Here is an 18,161-nt window from a genome sequence, read left to right as displayed (position 1 = left end):
AAGGAGGCTAGGGGATCAGCAATTGCTGAATTGAGTGGCATGGTGTGTTCTGTCACAGGATCCGCATCCAGAATGTCTGTCAGTTCGTAGCCCAGAGTAGGCACTGACGCTGATTTAAGACCTAGGGTGTCTACCACTGTTTCCACTGGGGCCCTGAACCTAGAGTGAGTATGGGTGTTAGGTTGGCCTTGTTGGAGCTCTGGATCTGGAGACATGTCTAGGCTGCTGGAATTATGTAACCCTTGGGCCAGTGTTAACAGGTCCGATTGATCGTTGAAAAAAATCGACTGCCCCAGTATATATGGTATTGATGTCCCCTTGATCTTCGCCCTGGTTGGCGCAGAAAATTGACATCCTGGACTAAAAAAATCCTGACCTGTAGAGGGGGACAAAGGACTTGTCACCGGCAGTCAGCGCCGATGATGTATCTTTTGCTACTGACAAAATAGTTGCTGGCGCTGATCGGGTCTTGGATGCCACTGTGACATCAGGAACATTAGTGTCTCAATGGCCTCGGGAAGGACTGGGCGTCAAGGGCTTGTGCGCCTTCTTCCACATTGAGCCAGAAGGCTTCTCCGATATCAATGGTGTTGACAGTTTGGCAGGTGAGGGCTCGGGAGCACCACTTCCGCCGCAGAGGCTTACTGTTCCGGGGGTGGAGGAGGTGCACATGTACCTGCAGCAGCCTGCATTTTAAACATTGCCAGCATTCGGCTCTTGAAATATTCCCACTCCTCTTGAGTGGTTGGCCCAGCTGAGGGCTTACCTTTCTGTGACGACGAGCTGGACTTGTGTCGACGACGGTAGCGCTTCTTCTTCTTGTGCAAAGAATACTCCTCCAGGCTGACTGTTTTTTGGCCTTCCGTCTATGGTTTTCTTTTTCGGGGGTGGGCCCTTTAGTCTCGGCCTCTGAGGACCGAACGATCAAAAAGCAAGAAAGTTTGGCGGCCCACTCATGCAAGGACTTTGAGTGCATTTTAGCGCACATCCTTCCCTGATCCTTTCCCAGACAACACAGACAAATGTCGTCGGGGTCGGTCATCAACGTTTTGGAATGACAGTCGGTGCACCTTTTAAAATCTGAAACCCGGGTAGCGGACATCGCGGTCAAGGTTTTACAAAAAAAAGTTCAAGACTCGGGTTGTGTTGCTCACAGAAGCGTGTCAAGCACGGAAAAAAGGAACTGAGGTATGGGGCGTAGTGATGCAGTATATGTGTGATGCCTGACATCACGTCCGCAGCCGATGATCAAGCACCGATCAAGACGGATCGACGGCCGAGTAGTGGTCCACTACACCCCCGTTGAAAATTTCCAAAGCGGCAGAGCTGGTTGAGGATATCCATCAGATGAGGAATCTGCGAGAGAAAAGCAATCCATTGGTTTCCCTTTTCCTTTGTTTTGTTTGAGCTCCATTAACCCCAGTAGCAAGTGGCACAGAAATGGTGCCCAATATCATCTTTCAGGTATTTCCCTGAAGCACGATCAAACTTTCTGGCATATTTGGTGAAGACCAAATCAGCTATAGAGTTTCCAAGATTAGATCTAGATTTAGATTCACTGTTATTGCCCAGCTTTAATGTACCGTACTGATGGGACAATTTTCATTTCTGTGGGTTCAAAAGAATATCCTGCCCTTCTAACATACACCAAACAGGTCTTTGAATGGAATTGTTGGGTTCCTATGGGGAGTTAGTACCTTTCCGAAATGCAGTACAAGGCCTGTACCATGGCCACTTATCTGTGACTGATATTTTCAGGTATGTATCAAATGAAATGATATGCTAGGATTTAGCCATTACTTTTCTTAAACATCTGCTCAAACTATCTACAGAGGGGCATTTGAGCCATTTCCGTACTAAACACATCATAGTTCAGAAACAGGCTGCGTTTCAGGCAGATGACACCTTTTTCAGAACATGTACTGCATATTATCTTAAAAGTAAAGTCTAGCACTAATATCTGGCATTAGGGTTATAGAATATAAACAACATATACCTCTGAAAAAGACACACTGGTATATTTTCTTGTTTCTGTGGAGGTTTATGGGATTATAAAAGCAAAGAATATCGAAAGAACATGGTGCAGAGAATGCAACAAAATTGCAGTCCTTGACCAGGAAACAGGCTTCAGTTCACTTTAGCTAGAGGAAAACAGAAAACAGGGACCTGGGATGAAAGGTGGTGCACAATGTAAGCATGGAAGAGTGCATGCACTGTTTATCTTTTTAACATCTGTCTCTGCTCCTGCCACAAGTTATGGGTATTTTCTACAAGTTGTAAGTAGGGCAGCACTGAAGGAAAAAAGTCTGAAAAACAAACAATTGCACTATTTGTGTGAAACCTATTGTTGTAATTAGATCATTGTTAATATTTTTTGGAATCTTTAAAAATACTGATATTGTAGAAAATATACACACAATAGGGCTGTCTATTTCATATAACAATTTGTTTTTAGAATTCTAATAAAAATGTTATTCTATGAATAACATGAATGGTCGCCCCCAACTAGGAGGCCACACTTTTCATTGACCCATCGTGCTGAAATGAAAGCCAAGACAGACAATAGTTTTTCGATGATAACTTCATTATGTACCATTAGGCTCCATTTGTGCATGGCCATCAATGTAAACAAATTTACACTAAGTTTACAAAGGAACAGGAAGCCTAATAAAGGTTTGCAAGTGCATGATTTGTTTTTTAAGCGTGAATCACAGCCTTCATTAACTCAGACACTTGTTGAAGCATTGTTCTGTAAATTATTCTGACTGGCAGATGTCCAAATAAAGAAGTGACTTGAAAGTTGTGTTTTTAAATAGAACAACAAAAGCAACATGCACAACATCCTAGATGAATAGGCTTAATTTTAAAAGCTGCTTCAGCAATGGGCATACAATCCAAACAGAGACCTGCAGGGCGATTGAATTTTGTAGTGAGAGATCTCAAATAAGAGTACCAGATCTGTCCACTCAGGCTTTAGAATCAGAGTCACTTGAGAAAAAACACATTCAGGGCCATACCTCCTTCCTAAGTAGCTCTAAATCATCTGCATTCAGGTTGCGCAGCTTGCAGGGCGGCAGATCCAGTTTGATCTGCACAGGATTATATTGGATTTTGTGGGCCCCACTTAGTTGGGCAAGGTTTACCTAAAATATAAAAAACATGTTCAATCATTAAACTAAAGGTCAGTCAAGGCACACTAAAGGCAACACTTACTATATTCAGAAGCAAAAAAGGTGCTAACCTCTCCCGGAGTGTTTAGGACAAACTATACGGCACAGTGAATGCATTGCTAATTGAATTGAATTTAATTGATATTTTATTTCTGTTGCGCTCATACACAAGTGTTACAGAGCGCAACAAGGCAAGGGAGGGGAACAGGGGAGAACAAAACAACAATCTTACTAGGCCCAGTGATATTGAGAACGTGCAAGTGCATGGGGGAGGTGGAGGGGAAAAGTGCAAGGAAGGGGAGAGAAGTGGAAAGTCCAGAGCAAAAGGAGAACAGAATAAATAAATAATAAAAGCAACTAAAGTGGTAGTGCAGCCAGCAAGTGTCAAGTGCTGAGTTTAAGGCAGCAGACAGGTTAGGTCAGATAAGTGCAGGAAGAAAAAAAAGGGGGGGGACTGTATGGGTACAGATATAGACCCCAGTGCAAGGGGTGGCCTGGAGGCAGTGCGGGAGGGTGGCAAGGTGAGCAGGAACCTAGGCCCGGAGGACAGAGGGTGGCCAGGTGCACGGTGCCAGGAGAATAGATCAGCAGGGAAGAGGGGGGCAAAGGCGGAAGCAAAGAGAAAGGTCTTGAGGTGCTTCTGGAACCGGAGATGGTTCTTCTCAAGTTTTAGAGTGGCAGAGAGGCTGTTCCAGAGGGAGACCCCAGCCGAAGACAGAGATCTACCCCCAGCTTGTTTCTTAGAAAAACAACTGACCCTGATGGAGTTAGAGGTAGAGGAGCAAAGAGCTCGAGAGGGGAGGTATTTGCAGAGAGATAGCGGAAGGTATTTTGGATCCAGGCCCCAGAAAGCCTTGTGGACAATGCAGAGGGTTTTGAATTTAATCCCTGCATCCACTGGGAGCCAATGGAGAGATTTCAGAGCTGGAAAGATACGATCCCAGGGCTTGAGGCCAAGGACAAGTCACGCAGTCCTGTTCTGGATTAGTTGCAGAGGGCGCAGAGTAGAGGCAGCTAGGTTTAGAAAGAGACTGTTACAATAGTCCAACCTAGACGGAACCACAGCTTGGGAGACAGTGAGCTTCTGGGGGAAGGAGAGGAAGGACAGAGTACCTCTGAGGAGGTGCAGTAGGAAGTTTGACTTTTTAGAGACATCACAGATGTGGGCGGAGAAAGAAAGTGTGGAATCGAAGATGACCCCGAGGTTCTTAGCCTCGCAGGTGGGGGTAGGAGGAGGGCCAAAAGAGGCCGGCCAGAGAGTGAGGGGAAAGGATGGAGAAGGTGTGCCGATAAGGAGGATCTCAGTCTTGTGGCATTCAGACAAAGATCATTGGCAGATAACCAATCTTGAATGGTAGTAAGGCAATCGGAGATGAGAGAGGGAGAGGAGGTGGCTGAGGGCAGCCTGAAAATGAGCTGGGTGTTGTCAGCGTAGCACTGAAAATTTGAGCAGAAAATGGCAATGCAATGGGCAAGCGTTGCCAGGTATTGGTTGAAAAGCCAGGGTGAGAGGTTAGACCCCTGGAGAACACCACAGGTAGAGAGGGAGATAGATGATAGGAAGGACCCAAGTATGACCTGGGAGGGTCGAACAGAGAGGAAAGAGGTCAGCCAAGCCAGATCCTGATCGGTGATGCCCAGGTTATCACGGAGATGGTTGAGCAGGATGGTATGGTTGACCGTGTCAAAGGCAGAAGAGAAATCGAGTAGGATTAGGACAGAGGGAATGTTAGAGTCAAGGTTGGAGAGCAGATCTTCACGGATGTTCAAGAGAACTGTTTCCGTGCTTCTGGCAGCTCTGAAGCCAGACTGGTGGTCATGGAGACAGCCAACAGAATCAGAATGAAGGTTAAGCTGGGAGGTAGAAAAAATGGGGGGTTGTGGGAACGATCTATTGGTTATGCGCTTGTCTCCACTATCAACATGTAGGATATAGTACAATTTCTTTCGCCGGGGTTGGATGCAGGTTGCCCAAAGTCCCAACAAACTTCCCACAAAGTTTGGATTTGTTTAACAAATTGTGTCAAAGATTGGGAGGGTGACCTACGCTCTACCAATTAAAGATTTCAAGTCCAATGAAGTGATGAGATAATATCAAATGATATTTCAGATGAATATATCGTCAAAGCAAATTTCGAATTAATTTTATTCTTAGATCAGCCGACACGTGTTTCGACCCAATTGGTCATCCTCAAGGCTGTTAGATATTAGTAACAACATGTACAATAGCATATAGTTGTGTACCACAAACATGTTATTGGACAAAACATTAGGACAATCATATTAGAGTAGGTTCTCATGTGATGATATACGTAACAAATGAAATAAGAGGAATTGAAAGCAAAATTGAAAAACATACCATAAGTTGATATATAATCGGTCAGATCATAGGGGATGGTAAGATCCATTGCAATTCAATGAAATTTACGAAAATACCACAAGAAAACAACAAAGAAGCACAGAAAAAAGCAAAAAATGATCCATGCGAAAGTAAGATGCTCCATATTTGTATGCATAGGGAGGTGGCCAGCTTTTCCAGGAGTTTGCCCAGAAAGGGAGTAATGGAAATTGGGCGATAGTTAGCTGGACAGGAAGGATCAGCTGTGGGTTTCTTGAGAAGAGGATGCACAAATGAGTGCTTCAGAGGGGAGGGGTAGGATCCTGAGGCAAAGGAGTGGTTGCAAAAGTCAGCAAGGACCGGAGCGAGGGTGTCAATGTGGTCCTTGATGGTTTTAGTGGAACAGGGATGAACCTATTTTGACAAGGCTTTCATAGATCAGACTTGTCTAGCAACCTTATCGAGAGAGAAAAGAGGAAAGGATGAGAAAGGGGCTAGGGGTGGCTGAGGGAGGGTCAGCAAGCACAGATGAAGAGGGGAGAGGAGGAGCAGGGGAGGAAAGGGTAGACAGGACGTCCTGTTTTTTGAGATACAGTGAGAGGCAAGGGCATTGCAAAGAGCCTGGGAGGCAACAGGAGGGGAAGAGACTGTAGCAGGGTTGGCCAGCTCCTTGCAGATTTTAAAGTGTTTGGCCGAGTTGTTAGATGCCGCAGCGACACAGGCTTGAATGTGGACTCTCTTCTCGGTGATGACAGAGAGTCGGTATTGCCTTTGGAGCAGGCGACATGCCAGTTTGTCAGAGGATGAACAAGAAGCCCTCCATTTCCTCTCAGCCGCCCTACACTTATGTTTAAGTATAGCTAGGTCAGAGTCATATCAGGAATTGCACTTGGCTTTGGACTTCAAGCGGATCCTCATGACAGGATCCTCAAGCAGATCCTCATTACAAACCTTTACTCCATCCTTAGCCCTACATGGAAAGTCTGCATCGCTGGTTGCATAAAGGTCTTCCGACAGGGACCCTAGCAACCACAGAAAAGCATCTTCATGACATAGAGGGGCTCATGTTCCTAAAATGAGTAATTTGACAGTGGAGAGCCGCTGCGTTTGCACAGCAAGGTAAACGGTTCCTTGTCGCCAAATGTACGTTCTTTGCATTGCATGATGCAAACATAATGGGCAAAAGGTAGCGTACAAGCAGGGTGTGCAGCCTTTTGCCCTTCACATTTGCACTACTTAGTGCAATGTGAGTAAACACTGCCTGGCATGCTGGCATGCCAGGGAGCATTTACTTTGCATTGTGGACGCTGCTTCCCATACTTGGATGGCAAGTGGTGCTCACAATTAAAATCTCCCTAACATGAGCATGTTGGGGAGGGTTTAATTGTAATTGCTAAAAAGGTAGCAGGCACCCCTCTCTCAAAAGAACACGACATGATAACCTGTTTGGTGGTTTGCAACCACTTTGAGAGTTCGCAGGCATCTGCTGAAGAGAGGCACAGCTCCACCTCACTGATGATGCCTAACAAGGCTGCAAAAAAAGGTATGGGGTAGCTGTTGGTACTCTTGTTCAGAAGGGAATTGCCATAGCATTTCGGTGATGAACTGCTCATGTGTGCGGGACAAAGACTGATATGCAAATGGTTATTTCCCATCTGTGAAAGGTACAGTGAGCTATAATGTGGCTGCGGACTCTAGAGTCGGTACCATCCCATAGAACAGGCCATTTATGCCATGTTCGTTCTCATAGAGGGGCACCCATGACTAGTTTTTTTATTGTAATTGTACACGCTCCCTGCCAAGCTTGTACAAGTGAACCCTATGGGGCCCACCTGCTTTATGCTTGGGCTTAAAGCAGGTGGACCCCATAGGGATCTCCAGCATTTGCGGCAACATGAAAATCTACGCCAGCACAAATGCTGAAGCATTTGTATGCCGGAGTGGAAGGGAACAGAGGAAACACAAGTTGGCTTCGGACCCTCCTCTCCGCCATACAAATGAATGAAAATGAGCCATGGTGTGAATTCAAGGCGTTAAAGCCTTTACTCAAGACTTTTACACCTTGTATTCAAGTTACGGCTCAATGGAAAAGCAGCCCTGCCTGTAAGCCGCCTTTTGCCCTTTCCATTTGCACCCCACAGTGCACATGGCTAAAATTTGGCGGGGGTACCACTTACATTACAGTATAAATGAACGGATCCCCGCTGCCAAATTACGTTTTCATAAAACATGAGCCCCTCATCATTTTGCCCCAAGTTCTCAGTGGAACAGGCAAATGTGCTAGTAGAATCTGTTTCATCATGCATCACCTACAACTCTTTACAGTGAGGTATAGTGTGGATGGAGCAAGAGAGAACAATGGATCACAAGGCTAATCTGGTGTTCTTGCTTATGGTTTCTTCCGGCTGCCTGATTGACGGTTCCCCATAGGCGTTGCTCAGGGCGCTCTATAGCCCTATGTATGATATAATTTGGAAAGGGGGGTATTGGGGACACTGTCGTTCCTGGCGCTGGATTGATTAAGATTCAGTAGGCTGGCACGTGGAGCGTATTGAAATGATAAGTCATGCCACCGGTATCTGTGATGCAGTGGTTTTTAATTATTGCATGCTGAATCTTACTTAATCAATAAGCGCCAAGCACCAAGAACGACAGGGTTCCCCAGTACCCTCCTTTCCAAACTCTTTACAGTGGGATTCCAGCATTCTCTGATGAGCACGCTAGAGACTCTGTCCTATATCTCTTATATTTCTTCACCTGTATTCTTTGAACTCTGAACACGCTACAGTAGCAACAGTGACTGTTTCACACATCACTAAAAGTCGTTTACAGTGGAGCATCAGCATCAATCATTTTAGTGGAGCATGAGCTACCAGGGAGCAGAGACCCAGTAATAAAGTACCTAATACTACCTTAACCAACATCTTCAAAATATGCAGCCTACCCACAGACATCGTTTCATATATTGCTCACGATTCCTTAAAAGAGTAGTTAATGCAGACATGTTACTGGCCTAATTGATTGGGCATGCATTTCAGGGCATCCATCGATCGTTCGTAAATACATTTCCAATGCAACTTTCCAGAGTTTTTCTCACTTTAACATGCGAAAACAACGGCTCAGGTACCACCATCTTGTGCTATTCTTATCCATTGATCTATCGCCCCAAGTTCAAGTACCCTCGAGGCACTGATTCGGACCGCGCGCCCCTAACGCTGACATCACTAGACACTCAGGATGAGCTCCACCTATTCTAATGACGTTAATGGGCAGCATATCCAAACGTACCCTGTCATCACCAACGTCATAACGTTATCTAATGCAGAACCAGATACTTAAACACACACATCCACAAAAAATGCAAAACTTTTGTTTCTTTTTACAAAACTGATAGAAACATTTTATTTTGAAGAAAACAACAAGTCGGGAGTCTAACAAGTATTTTTCATTTCGACACAACGATGAAAATAATAAAGTCTTCGAAAACTTTGTTAACTTTTTCGAACACAGTTCATAGATAGCGAACTCTGCATCATTCTCATTTTTGGTGCAACTGTGAACTGTGGTCTTCTAATGCCGAATCCGATCATTGATCGATCATTGATCGATTAATCCAAGCTGTTCCTTATCCAGAGAAAGTTATGTTCGATGACCGACAAGCAGTGGTGGAAGTGAGCGGGAGCGGTCTGGAGCGGTGCTCCTCTACTTTTTTAAATTACCTTTTACAGCTCCCATACCTTTATTTTAAAAAGAAACCGTTCTGGAATGGTTTCTTTTTAAAATAAAAGTGAAGCAAGAAGTTGAAACTTGCACTTTCAGTGCACTGCACTGAACGTTCCTTTAAACAGCACGCTCAAGTGTTTGGGGGGTGCATTGTGTGTGGGAGGGGTCGTGGCGATGGGGTTTGTGGGAAGCGGGGGCAGGGCAGCAGGGAACATAGCTCCACTACTTCTTTTCGTACACTTCGACCGCTGCCGACAAGTAATTTACTCACATGGTGCTGCATTGCATTGCTTTAAAATTGAAATAAATGCTTTCACATCCGCACGTTTCTATAACCTATAGGCTGCCATGTTGCTCCTTGTTACTGCAACCGCGAAAGGACAGATTGTTGTCTGGTGATCGTCCCAGATGATAGTTATAATATATTCATAGTTGGTGATTTTTGTCCAAATATTGTTGTAGAAGCCGTCAGCCGGTAGGCTGTATCCATGACAAGCACACATCAGGATCAGATAACTATGTAAAATCGAGAATGCAAAAACATATTTCAGTACCCACTTTAAAATTGAATATACACAGTACATTCTTATGTTGGCTATACATTTCAGTTACAATTAACACGCACAATGGGCCTCATTACAAGTTTGCCGGTCCGGTAACAATGGTGCCGGTAAGCTACCGGCACCGTTCTTTTCAGACTGGCAAATTACGAGTTCTACTCGCGGGTGCCCTCCTGCCCGCGAGCAGACCATGTCTGATGGACCGGCACCATTCACGAATGGTGCTGGTGTATCCGGCCTCCCCATTTCCGCTGAGCCCTATGGGGACAAATGGGAATGGGGAGTAATTATTACCGGCACCCGGCAAAAGGGAATTACCGGATCCGTGGGAGCTGGAATCTCCCTGTAGATCCCCATTGCCGGGTGCCGGTAATTTCATGGCTCCGGCGACAGCCATGCCAGTAATTACCGGCATGGCTACCGCCGAAGTCGGAAAGGGTGCCCAATGTCTATTCTTTGTGTCAAATTGCACATTCATCCGCCACAACGTTCATCATGTAGCATACAGCACACTTTACATCCACATTTTGATAAATATTGTTTAAAATGTTGCTTACATTGTGTTTTGAGATTCCATTCTTCCGATGTGATGGAGGACCAACCTAAGCTTTCAATATAGTGAATGTTATCACTACTTTGTGGAGATTTTTGATACATTTGGTCCTTCAAATTCTTCATGCGGTGGATTCAAGGACACATAACAATGGGACCCTTCATCTATCGTTCACAGCCCGCCCGAGTCAGTTTTGTTTTTGGCAACATAGGCCACAAAAATGAACAATATTAGTGGCGATCAGTGTAATGAAAAACAGCAAAATATTTCAAGTAAACCACATATGATAATATTTACTTCAATTTTAACGGTATCAGCGCACCAGTTCCCACTACATAGTTTGTTTCGGCAGAATGGTTGGTGCCTGAAGGGATAATAGTGAGGGAGAGAGAGGTACAGGAATCATGGAAGAGTGTACAGGCACAAACAGTGTATTCCAGGTGTATGTTGAAGTCAACAAGAAGGAGTAGTTTGAAGGCAGAAGTCACAGGGGAGGGTATGAAGTCATCCCATTCAGAAAGAAAGACAGACACAGGGCTAGGGGGTATGCACATAGTGGCAAGGGTGAGAGAGGGAGTCGGAGAGACACCCATCTTGCAGACAAGACTTTCAAAGGAGGAATAGCGCTGGGTGGGTATGAGAGAGGTAGGGACCACCTCTGGGGAGATCAGTGCTACTCCATCGCCAGATCAGTTGGTCAGAGGCTTGGAGAAGATCTTGTAGACATCATTGAGGAGGGAGTCAAAAGCAGTGACAAAGCTGTCATTGAACCATGTCTCGTTGAGAGAGAGGACGTCGAGATCAAAGTTTTCAAGAAGGAGGCAGATGTCAGTAGAGGCTTAATAGCTTCTGTGCCGATCTATTCCCGCAATCATATTGATTTCTACATTGATGCAGGTGCTCCTGGTTGGCATCCACATGTGGGCCTCCACAATAAAATGGAAATGTGCAAAGGCCACCGGCGCATGTTCATAATGCACATTGGCTATACATATTCCTTCGCCCATTATTTAAATGCTTTACACAGGTGTTTCTAGGCACAACAAGACAAGGAAGGGGAAGACAAAGGGGAATAGAACAAACAATTTTACTAGGCCTTGTGTTATTGAGATTGTGCAAGTGCGAGGTGGATGGAGAGGAGAAGTGCCAGGGGGAGGGAAGGGAAGAGTGCAAAATGCTAGCTTGAGCAAGTGCCGCCGGGATGGTTGGCTCTAAGTAAGTGCAAGTAGGCAGGCGACATTGGGGATTGCAGATACAGTCGATACTGTGCTGTAGGCCCAGAGGCAGTGCATGGGGCTGCTGGTCATGAGGGAGCCTGGTCCCCATAAGCTGTGGAACCGCTAGCACTATGGGGCATGCATTCTATACAGTAAATACATAACACAATAAGCAGAAACTTGTTTTGTGTTGGCAATAAAAAGGCTGTGGCTTTTTATTAAACATAATACTAGTAAAAACATAACTTGGTATTATGGGTATTTCCCAACAACAGGTGTGCAGTGCTTTCTTAGTTCAGCACTTTTGGGCACTTGAGCCAGGAAATGGAAGTTTCCCTTCTTTGCTCACAGGGTTTCCCCAGGGTGAGCTCCCAGGTCTGTGTGTTTCGGACCAGTAAATTGGCTGGTGAGCACTCTTGTGACTGATGGCAATTCCCTTCCAGGCCCATGACACCTTTCCTGCCCTTCTTTTCCACGACTTTCATACAATGACCGTTGTAATGTGCTTGCCCAAATGTACCTTTTCCAGGGGTGGGTGGTAAACCGGGCAAACGAGAAGTTGGGTCTGCAAATGCAGAGTCTAGATACACCTAGGACAGAGTGTTCTTTCTGCAAGTCTGCTCCAGCAGCTCTGGGCAGGGGGGTGGCATGCCTTATGGTCACCTTTCTTCATGCCCTTCCCCCCTCCGTACCCCGTGGGCAGGTCCCAATCTTAACGGCCTGTGCCCTTGAGCTCCATGGGGGCACCCTCATTCCACAGCACTGGTGATAAGGTTCAGAGGGTGGCCAGGTAACCAGTTAGCACAGCAGAACGAGACCATCAGCAGGGAAGAGCAAGTGTCATCAGTGGCCCGGCATGGAAGATGTAGAGTCGGCGGAGGAGCCACCATTTAATGTGCTGCCATGCTTTTTCCCATTGCTGTCTAGTCTTTACGTTCTAGCAGCCTTATCTGTCTCCTAGCCACGCCCCCCCCTGCGCTTTGAAACTTTAGTTCCATTGCTTCACGCTTGCCCGGTTCGCCTCACGTACCTCACTACCTCACTCCAAGTTCGTTCCTACCTTTCATTGTTTCCTAGTCTACCCGGGCCTGTTTGGGTTTCATTTCCTAGCTTTCCCTTTTCTTCTGTTTTCTGCCGGCGTTCGCCGCTGCACTTTTCTGCTTTCTGTTTTCTTCCGGTGCTCGCAGCCGCGTTATCTGCCTATTCCTGTCTTTCTGTTGCTTCTTGCACCTCTTAGGCGTCTTTTGCCCTTTCCCTTTGGTGCCTTCCTGTTTTTCAGCCATCTCTGGCATTTCGCACTGAGGCTTGGTTTCCCACCACCCAGCTGTGCTTGGCCCAGTGCCTTCTTACGTTCTTGCCGCCCATTTTGCCAACTCTCTCTCTCTCTCTCTCTCTCTCTCTCTTTCTCTCTCTCTCCGGTTCCTATTTATTTCTGGCTTCTTTAAGGGCCCTGAGCCCCTTAGCTTTCAGTTATTTCTGGAGAAAGTAGCTATCTTATTTTCACCTGATCTTATCTTTTCATTGTTACTCATTCTAGAGTTCTGGCTCATTTCATACCATCCAGGCTCTATACTATCTTGCTGCTAAACACTCATGTGTTGCCTACTACACCATGACTTTGTAGTTCCTTTTCCTCCTGGTTTATTCTTCCTCTACACTCTTTTGGCGGATTCATCTGTGCTGGCTTACTGCTTAACTCCTCAGTCTTCTCCTTTGAAAACACTAAGGAGTGTCATCCATACTGTCTGGGAATACCATTCATCTGACCATCATTTACAACTGTTTTTTTTTCCGCCATTGGCTTTTTCCCACAGAACCTGGGCTGCGCTGGGGAGACTTCACGTTTTTTGGCGGGGTGTACTTCATCAGACAACGGTGGCGAGTTCCCGGAACAGACCCCAGCTCTTCAAGAAGAAGAAGGGAACACCAGAGGAAACCATCGCTGAATTCTCTCCCTCGGACATCTCGACCAGTGAAAGCGATTCAGAGACTCAGTTGAGATCTGCCCAAATTGACAGAGAGAGAGAAAGCAGAAGCGTAAAGGAAGGTCTTCAGTTGCTTCCAAAACCTGAGGTGGTCGTGCTCAAATTTGAGAGAGGCAGGGTGGCTGTTCCAGAGGGAGGCACCAGCCGAGGAGAGAGATCTACACCGCACTCTCTGCCTAGAGAAGCATCTCAGACTTGGCGGTGGATGAGCAGCAGGCTCAAGAAGGAAAGTACTTAGGAAGAGATAACTTGTTGTAGTGTTGTCACCAGCCCCACAATGCCTTCTGGGCAATGCAGAGGGTCTTGATATTGATCCTTGTAGCCACTGGGAGCAATTGGAGATAGTTCAGGGCTTTAGAGATGCGATCCCTTGGCTTGAAGCCAAGGACAAGTCTTGCAGTCAGTAGAGGCAGGAAGATTTATATAAAGAGGCTATTGCAATAGTCCAGCCTACAGAGAACTAGGGCTCTAGAGACAGTGAGCTTCTGGGGGAAAGTGAGAAAAGGAAGAATAACTATGAGGAGGCGCAACTGGTAGTGGGGCTTCTTAGAGACATCTGTGATGTGAGGAAAGAAGGAGAGGGTGGAGTCGAACATGACTCCAAGGTTTCTGGCTTGAGTGGAAGGGGAGGGAGGAGAGCCCAGGGAGGTTGGCCAGAGTTAATTGAGGAAAGATTGAACAGCAATCCTAATTGAAAGGATTTCAGTCTTGCTGGCATTGAGACAGAGAACATTCAAGTGAAACACTTGAAATAATCATAGCGACATTTATTGTTGAAAAATAAATCATTTACCTCACAAACAGTAATTCATTAAAAAGCACATGTTTTTTATCAATTACATCTCAAGTCACATACTATTACATTATTTGTACATTGAAAACTTCTTGCAGGCACTGTGCAGAAGCTTGAAACTGCCTTTGTTAAACATTGTAAAGAGAGCCACACATCATTTGAATCTCAAATTCAACCTTTCCACAAGTTCAAGTTTGGGAGGGCAAACCTCTTTTGCAATATTACACGGCACAGCGTGGGCCCTAGAAACAAAATCTGGTAATTCCATGCGTTTGAGTGGCCAGCACATTCACTGTAAGATCTTTCATCAATTCAAAATCTATCTGCTGGTAGATTGGCTTTGCCACCCACTGTTTGCTTCTTCTAGTATACTCTTTGTTGTAATATGGCATACCAAACATTCCTGTAGTTTTTGCTTGTTCCCTTCCAATGTTCTCATTGTGTGCAAGTACAGCCAGTCTTGTTCTGGTCTACATACTGTCTATGCTGAAATGTAACCTTTTAGGCCTGTACTTTAGGCACATAGAACACCTCTAAATCTCCAGTGTGGCAGAATTGGGTGAGTCTAAAGGTAGCAGATTGTAGAGGTGCACTCACTTTCCTCATGCTAATAGAGTAATTAGAGTAATACACAGTTCGATAGGTTATATCATTGACTTTCAGGTGTTCCTTGTGAGATCTGTGCTACCAGATCAGGTAACGAGTGTGAGGACAGATGCCTCAAAACACAACGAGGTGCAAACAAGGGCACACTTTCAACAATACAATTGTCAGGTATCCTTAAATTTACACCATACCAGGCAGTTGTTTTGTAAAAAGTTATATATTTTGAATGCTAAGTGTACAACCAAATGCGATTTCAGTTTCTAATGAAAGATTACACAAAGTAATTACTGACATTACAATGCTTCCAATTTCATAATCTAAACAATTCTTTGCAATTGTGGATGGTGTGACTACTCAGTAATTCAACACTGTTCCATTATTGTTTTTTTCCAAATGTACATCAATTTAAGGCAACATTATTAACATTAAATTCAAAATAACATCATAGTACAAGTTATGTGAGTATTATTGATCCAAATATCTCGATAGGGATTGTTGTGACTGTTCATGCTGTACTGAGGACTCTCAGATTGGCATCTCCTATCTGTTACTACACGTTTCGGGCTGTCGCGCCCTTCTTCAGGTAAAGATATCAGGAATTATTATTCTATTCTGGGAATAAAGATACAAATAATTCGATTAGAGTATATTCACTATGTACTCAAGTCAATTCTTGCTATTTTACTTAATCAAAAATAAATAAGATCAATGGACTCTAAAGCACTAACCTTAGAACAAGAAGTGCCACCCATCACAGCGGACACCGCAGTGTGCGCCTACCGGAAAGTACGGTGACCGGAAATATACGGAAACGGAAGTTAAAACATGGGCCCGGAACGGGAAACATCCCGCCGTACACCTATAAAACCACTAAAACCACACAACCACTAAAATCACTACCCTGAAACACACCCCAACCCGTCATCCACCCTAGCGAAACCAAGAAAAATGGGAAAAGTAGCGAAGAAAGCGTGCGACCGCAAGCGGCAGGTCCACTTCTCCCGTGAGGAACTCACCGTGCTAACAGAGACCCTCCAGGAGAATGCTGCCCTTATCTTCTGCACGCAAATGACCAGGACGGCACTTGCAAACAAGAAGGCCATATGGGCTCTGGTGGCACAGCGGGTAAGTGCGGTGGGGATACGCGTCCGCAGCATACTCTCTGCCAACCGCAACATTGCCACAGCCACCGGGGGAGGTCCTGAATCACCCATCAAGTTGACCCCCTGGGAAGAAATCTGTGCCTCCACCATCGGAATGGAGAGCATAGAGGGAGTCGGAGGGATGGAGAAAGGAGTGCAGACATCCGAAGATTCAGGTAGGTGGGCCAAATAAAACAATGCCAAATCCACAAAGTCCATCCATGTGAAGTACCATGCGTCCACATAGTGCAACAGAAACACATGTCCAGGAGAACATCCACACACATCGGCCTGATAGCGCACGTTAAAACCCACAATAAATACATAAATAATTAAAAACCCCTAAAACACGCACTACACGTGCAGCAGGCACACCCTAACTGCAGGCTGCCAAACAACTGCACCCTCACTCCACACACAAATGAAAGCACCTCCAAGGCCCCGACCCAAATCACCCTCAGGCACCACCCCAATGCATGTGATACAATGCCATTCCAATTCCCACAGACCCATCAATAACCCTCGCCCTCCTTTACTCCACCACAGGGTCCGATCCAAACGACGAGCTTCAGGACACCCCTACCAGCACACCTGCAAAGAGGGCCAAGACCAACGGCCAAAGACCCTCCACCTCAGCTGCACGCATCAAGACACGGCAGCAGCACAAATCAGGTGGCAGCACAGAGGAGGGAACATCAACAGGCACCCCAGCAGCCAGCATGCCCACAACACCACCACCACAGGTCCCCCCAACAGATGCCACAGAAGGCACTGCCTCTGGTGGCAGCAGCACCATAGGTGACACCCCATTGATGGCAGCATGCTCCGACACAGAAGACGGGGATGTCGAAGTCAGATCCATCCATGACCTGTCCTAATCCCCCTGTCTGTCCCATCCCGTACAACATGAGGATACCACGCAGGGGCACCCACAAGACGACGACTGGCCATCCCCCACAAGCCCTGTGGCAAGGCAACATGAGGACAACAGCCCCTCTGTGACACCCCCGCAAATGGCCATGGCCCAGCAGAGGCAACAGTCCCTCAACCAGTTAATCGTGCAACAGCAGCAACTGGCCACGCTCCTCAAGGACCATGCCGATGAATGTGGGGGCACTAAGGCAGACATAGAAACATCAACTGAGACACTTAGGGCAGAAATGGAGAGAGGTACAGAGACACTAAGGGCACAAAAGGAGAGTAGCACCGAGAGCCTGGGAGTCCAAATGGAGAGATGCACCGAGAGCCTGAGGGGGGAACTGCATGCGACGTCCAAGGACGTATGTGCCGAACTTGCCGCAGTGCGCCGTGTGCTCACTGAGCTCTCGCAAACCCTTAGGGACATGCATGGACGTGAGCAGGCAGAGACATCATCCGTTGCAAGTTCCGTCCAGGGCAGCCCCCAACGTAGATCTGGGAGGAACCTGCGCTCCACAGGCAGGGGTGCCCCTGATACCCGCAGAGGGGGCTTGCAATAGCGACTGGCCACTGACAATGAGCATCTTTGGACACTGGTGTTCGGGGGGGAGGTAGGAGGGTGGAGGGGGTGTGTTGGGCTCACTTGGGTGGCGGGTCGATAGGGTGTACAACATGATATCACATATGCCATAAAAAGTGCACGATCAACCAATGAGATGTGTGGACATTGATCTTTGTGTACTAGGCCATCATAGGCGTACAGTCCATATTGTGCATGTCCCAGACACACACAGTGCCACGAGTCCCGTGTCCATGTATCAGCCACCAGGCGTGAGTGCTAGAAGCATACATCAATGAGATGCTGACGAATGTCACGGCCCTCCGGTGCCTCGCAGAATCCATGAGGTGCTGCCACATCCCCACCCTCATCATGACCATCATCAGGTGCTTGCAGTTCTGCGTCAGGGGGCATGGGCACATTTCTACGTACGCACATGTTGTGGAGCATGACACATGCCATCACCATCTTTGCAACCTTCTCATGGCGGTACAGGAGTGCCCCGCCAGACCTGCTGAGGCAGCGGAAACGACCCTTCAGTAGGCCGAATGCCTGTTCAATGACTACACGGGTACGTGAGTGGGCATGGTTGTAGTC

General features: G+C 46.4%; 1 protein-coding gene across 5 annotated transcripts in view; it reads right to left on the bottom strand.

Moving 5' to 3' along the window:
* The window catches only part of LOC138521417 (spermatogenesis-associated protein 21-like), a 1,690,677-nt gene that overhangs the window by 199,118 nt on the left and 1,473,398 nt on the right, over positions 1-18,161 (bottom strand). For all 5 annotated transcript variants that reach the window (XM_069634222.1, XM_069634219.1, XM_069634221.1 and 2 more), the window contains one exon: positions 3,018-3,143. In XM_069634222.1, the coding sequence (XP_069490323.1) occupies positions 3,018-3,143 (126 nt within the window). The remainder of the gene's footprint in view (positions 1-3,017; positions 3,144-18,161) is intronic.

The sequence above is a fragment of the Ambystoma mexicanum genome, chromosome 13 (assembly GCF_040938575.1).
Source record: "Ambystoma mexicanum isolate Mex_15411 chromosome 13, UKY_AmexF1_1, whole genome shotgun sequence".
NCBI lineage: Eukaryota > Metazoa > Chordata > Amphibia > Caudata > Ambystomatidae > Ambystoma > Ambystoma mexicanum.
Note: the sequence above shows the minus strand (reverse complement) of the source record. Positions and strands in the feature narration are given on the sequence as shown.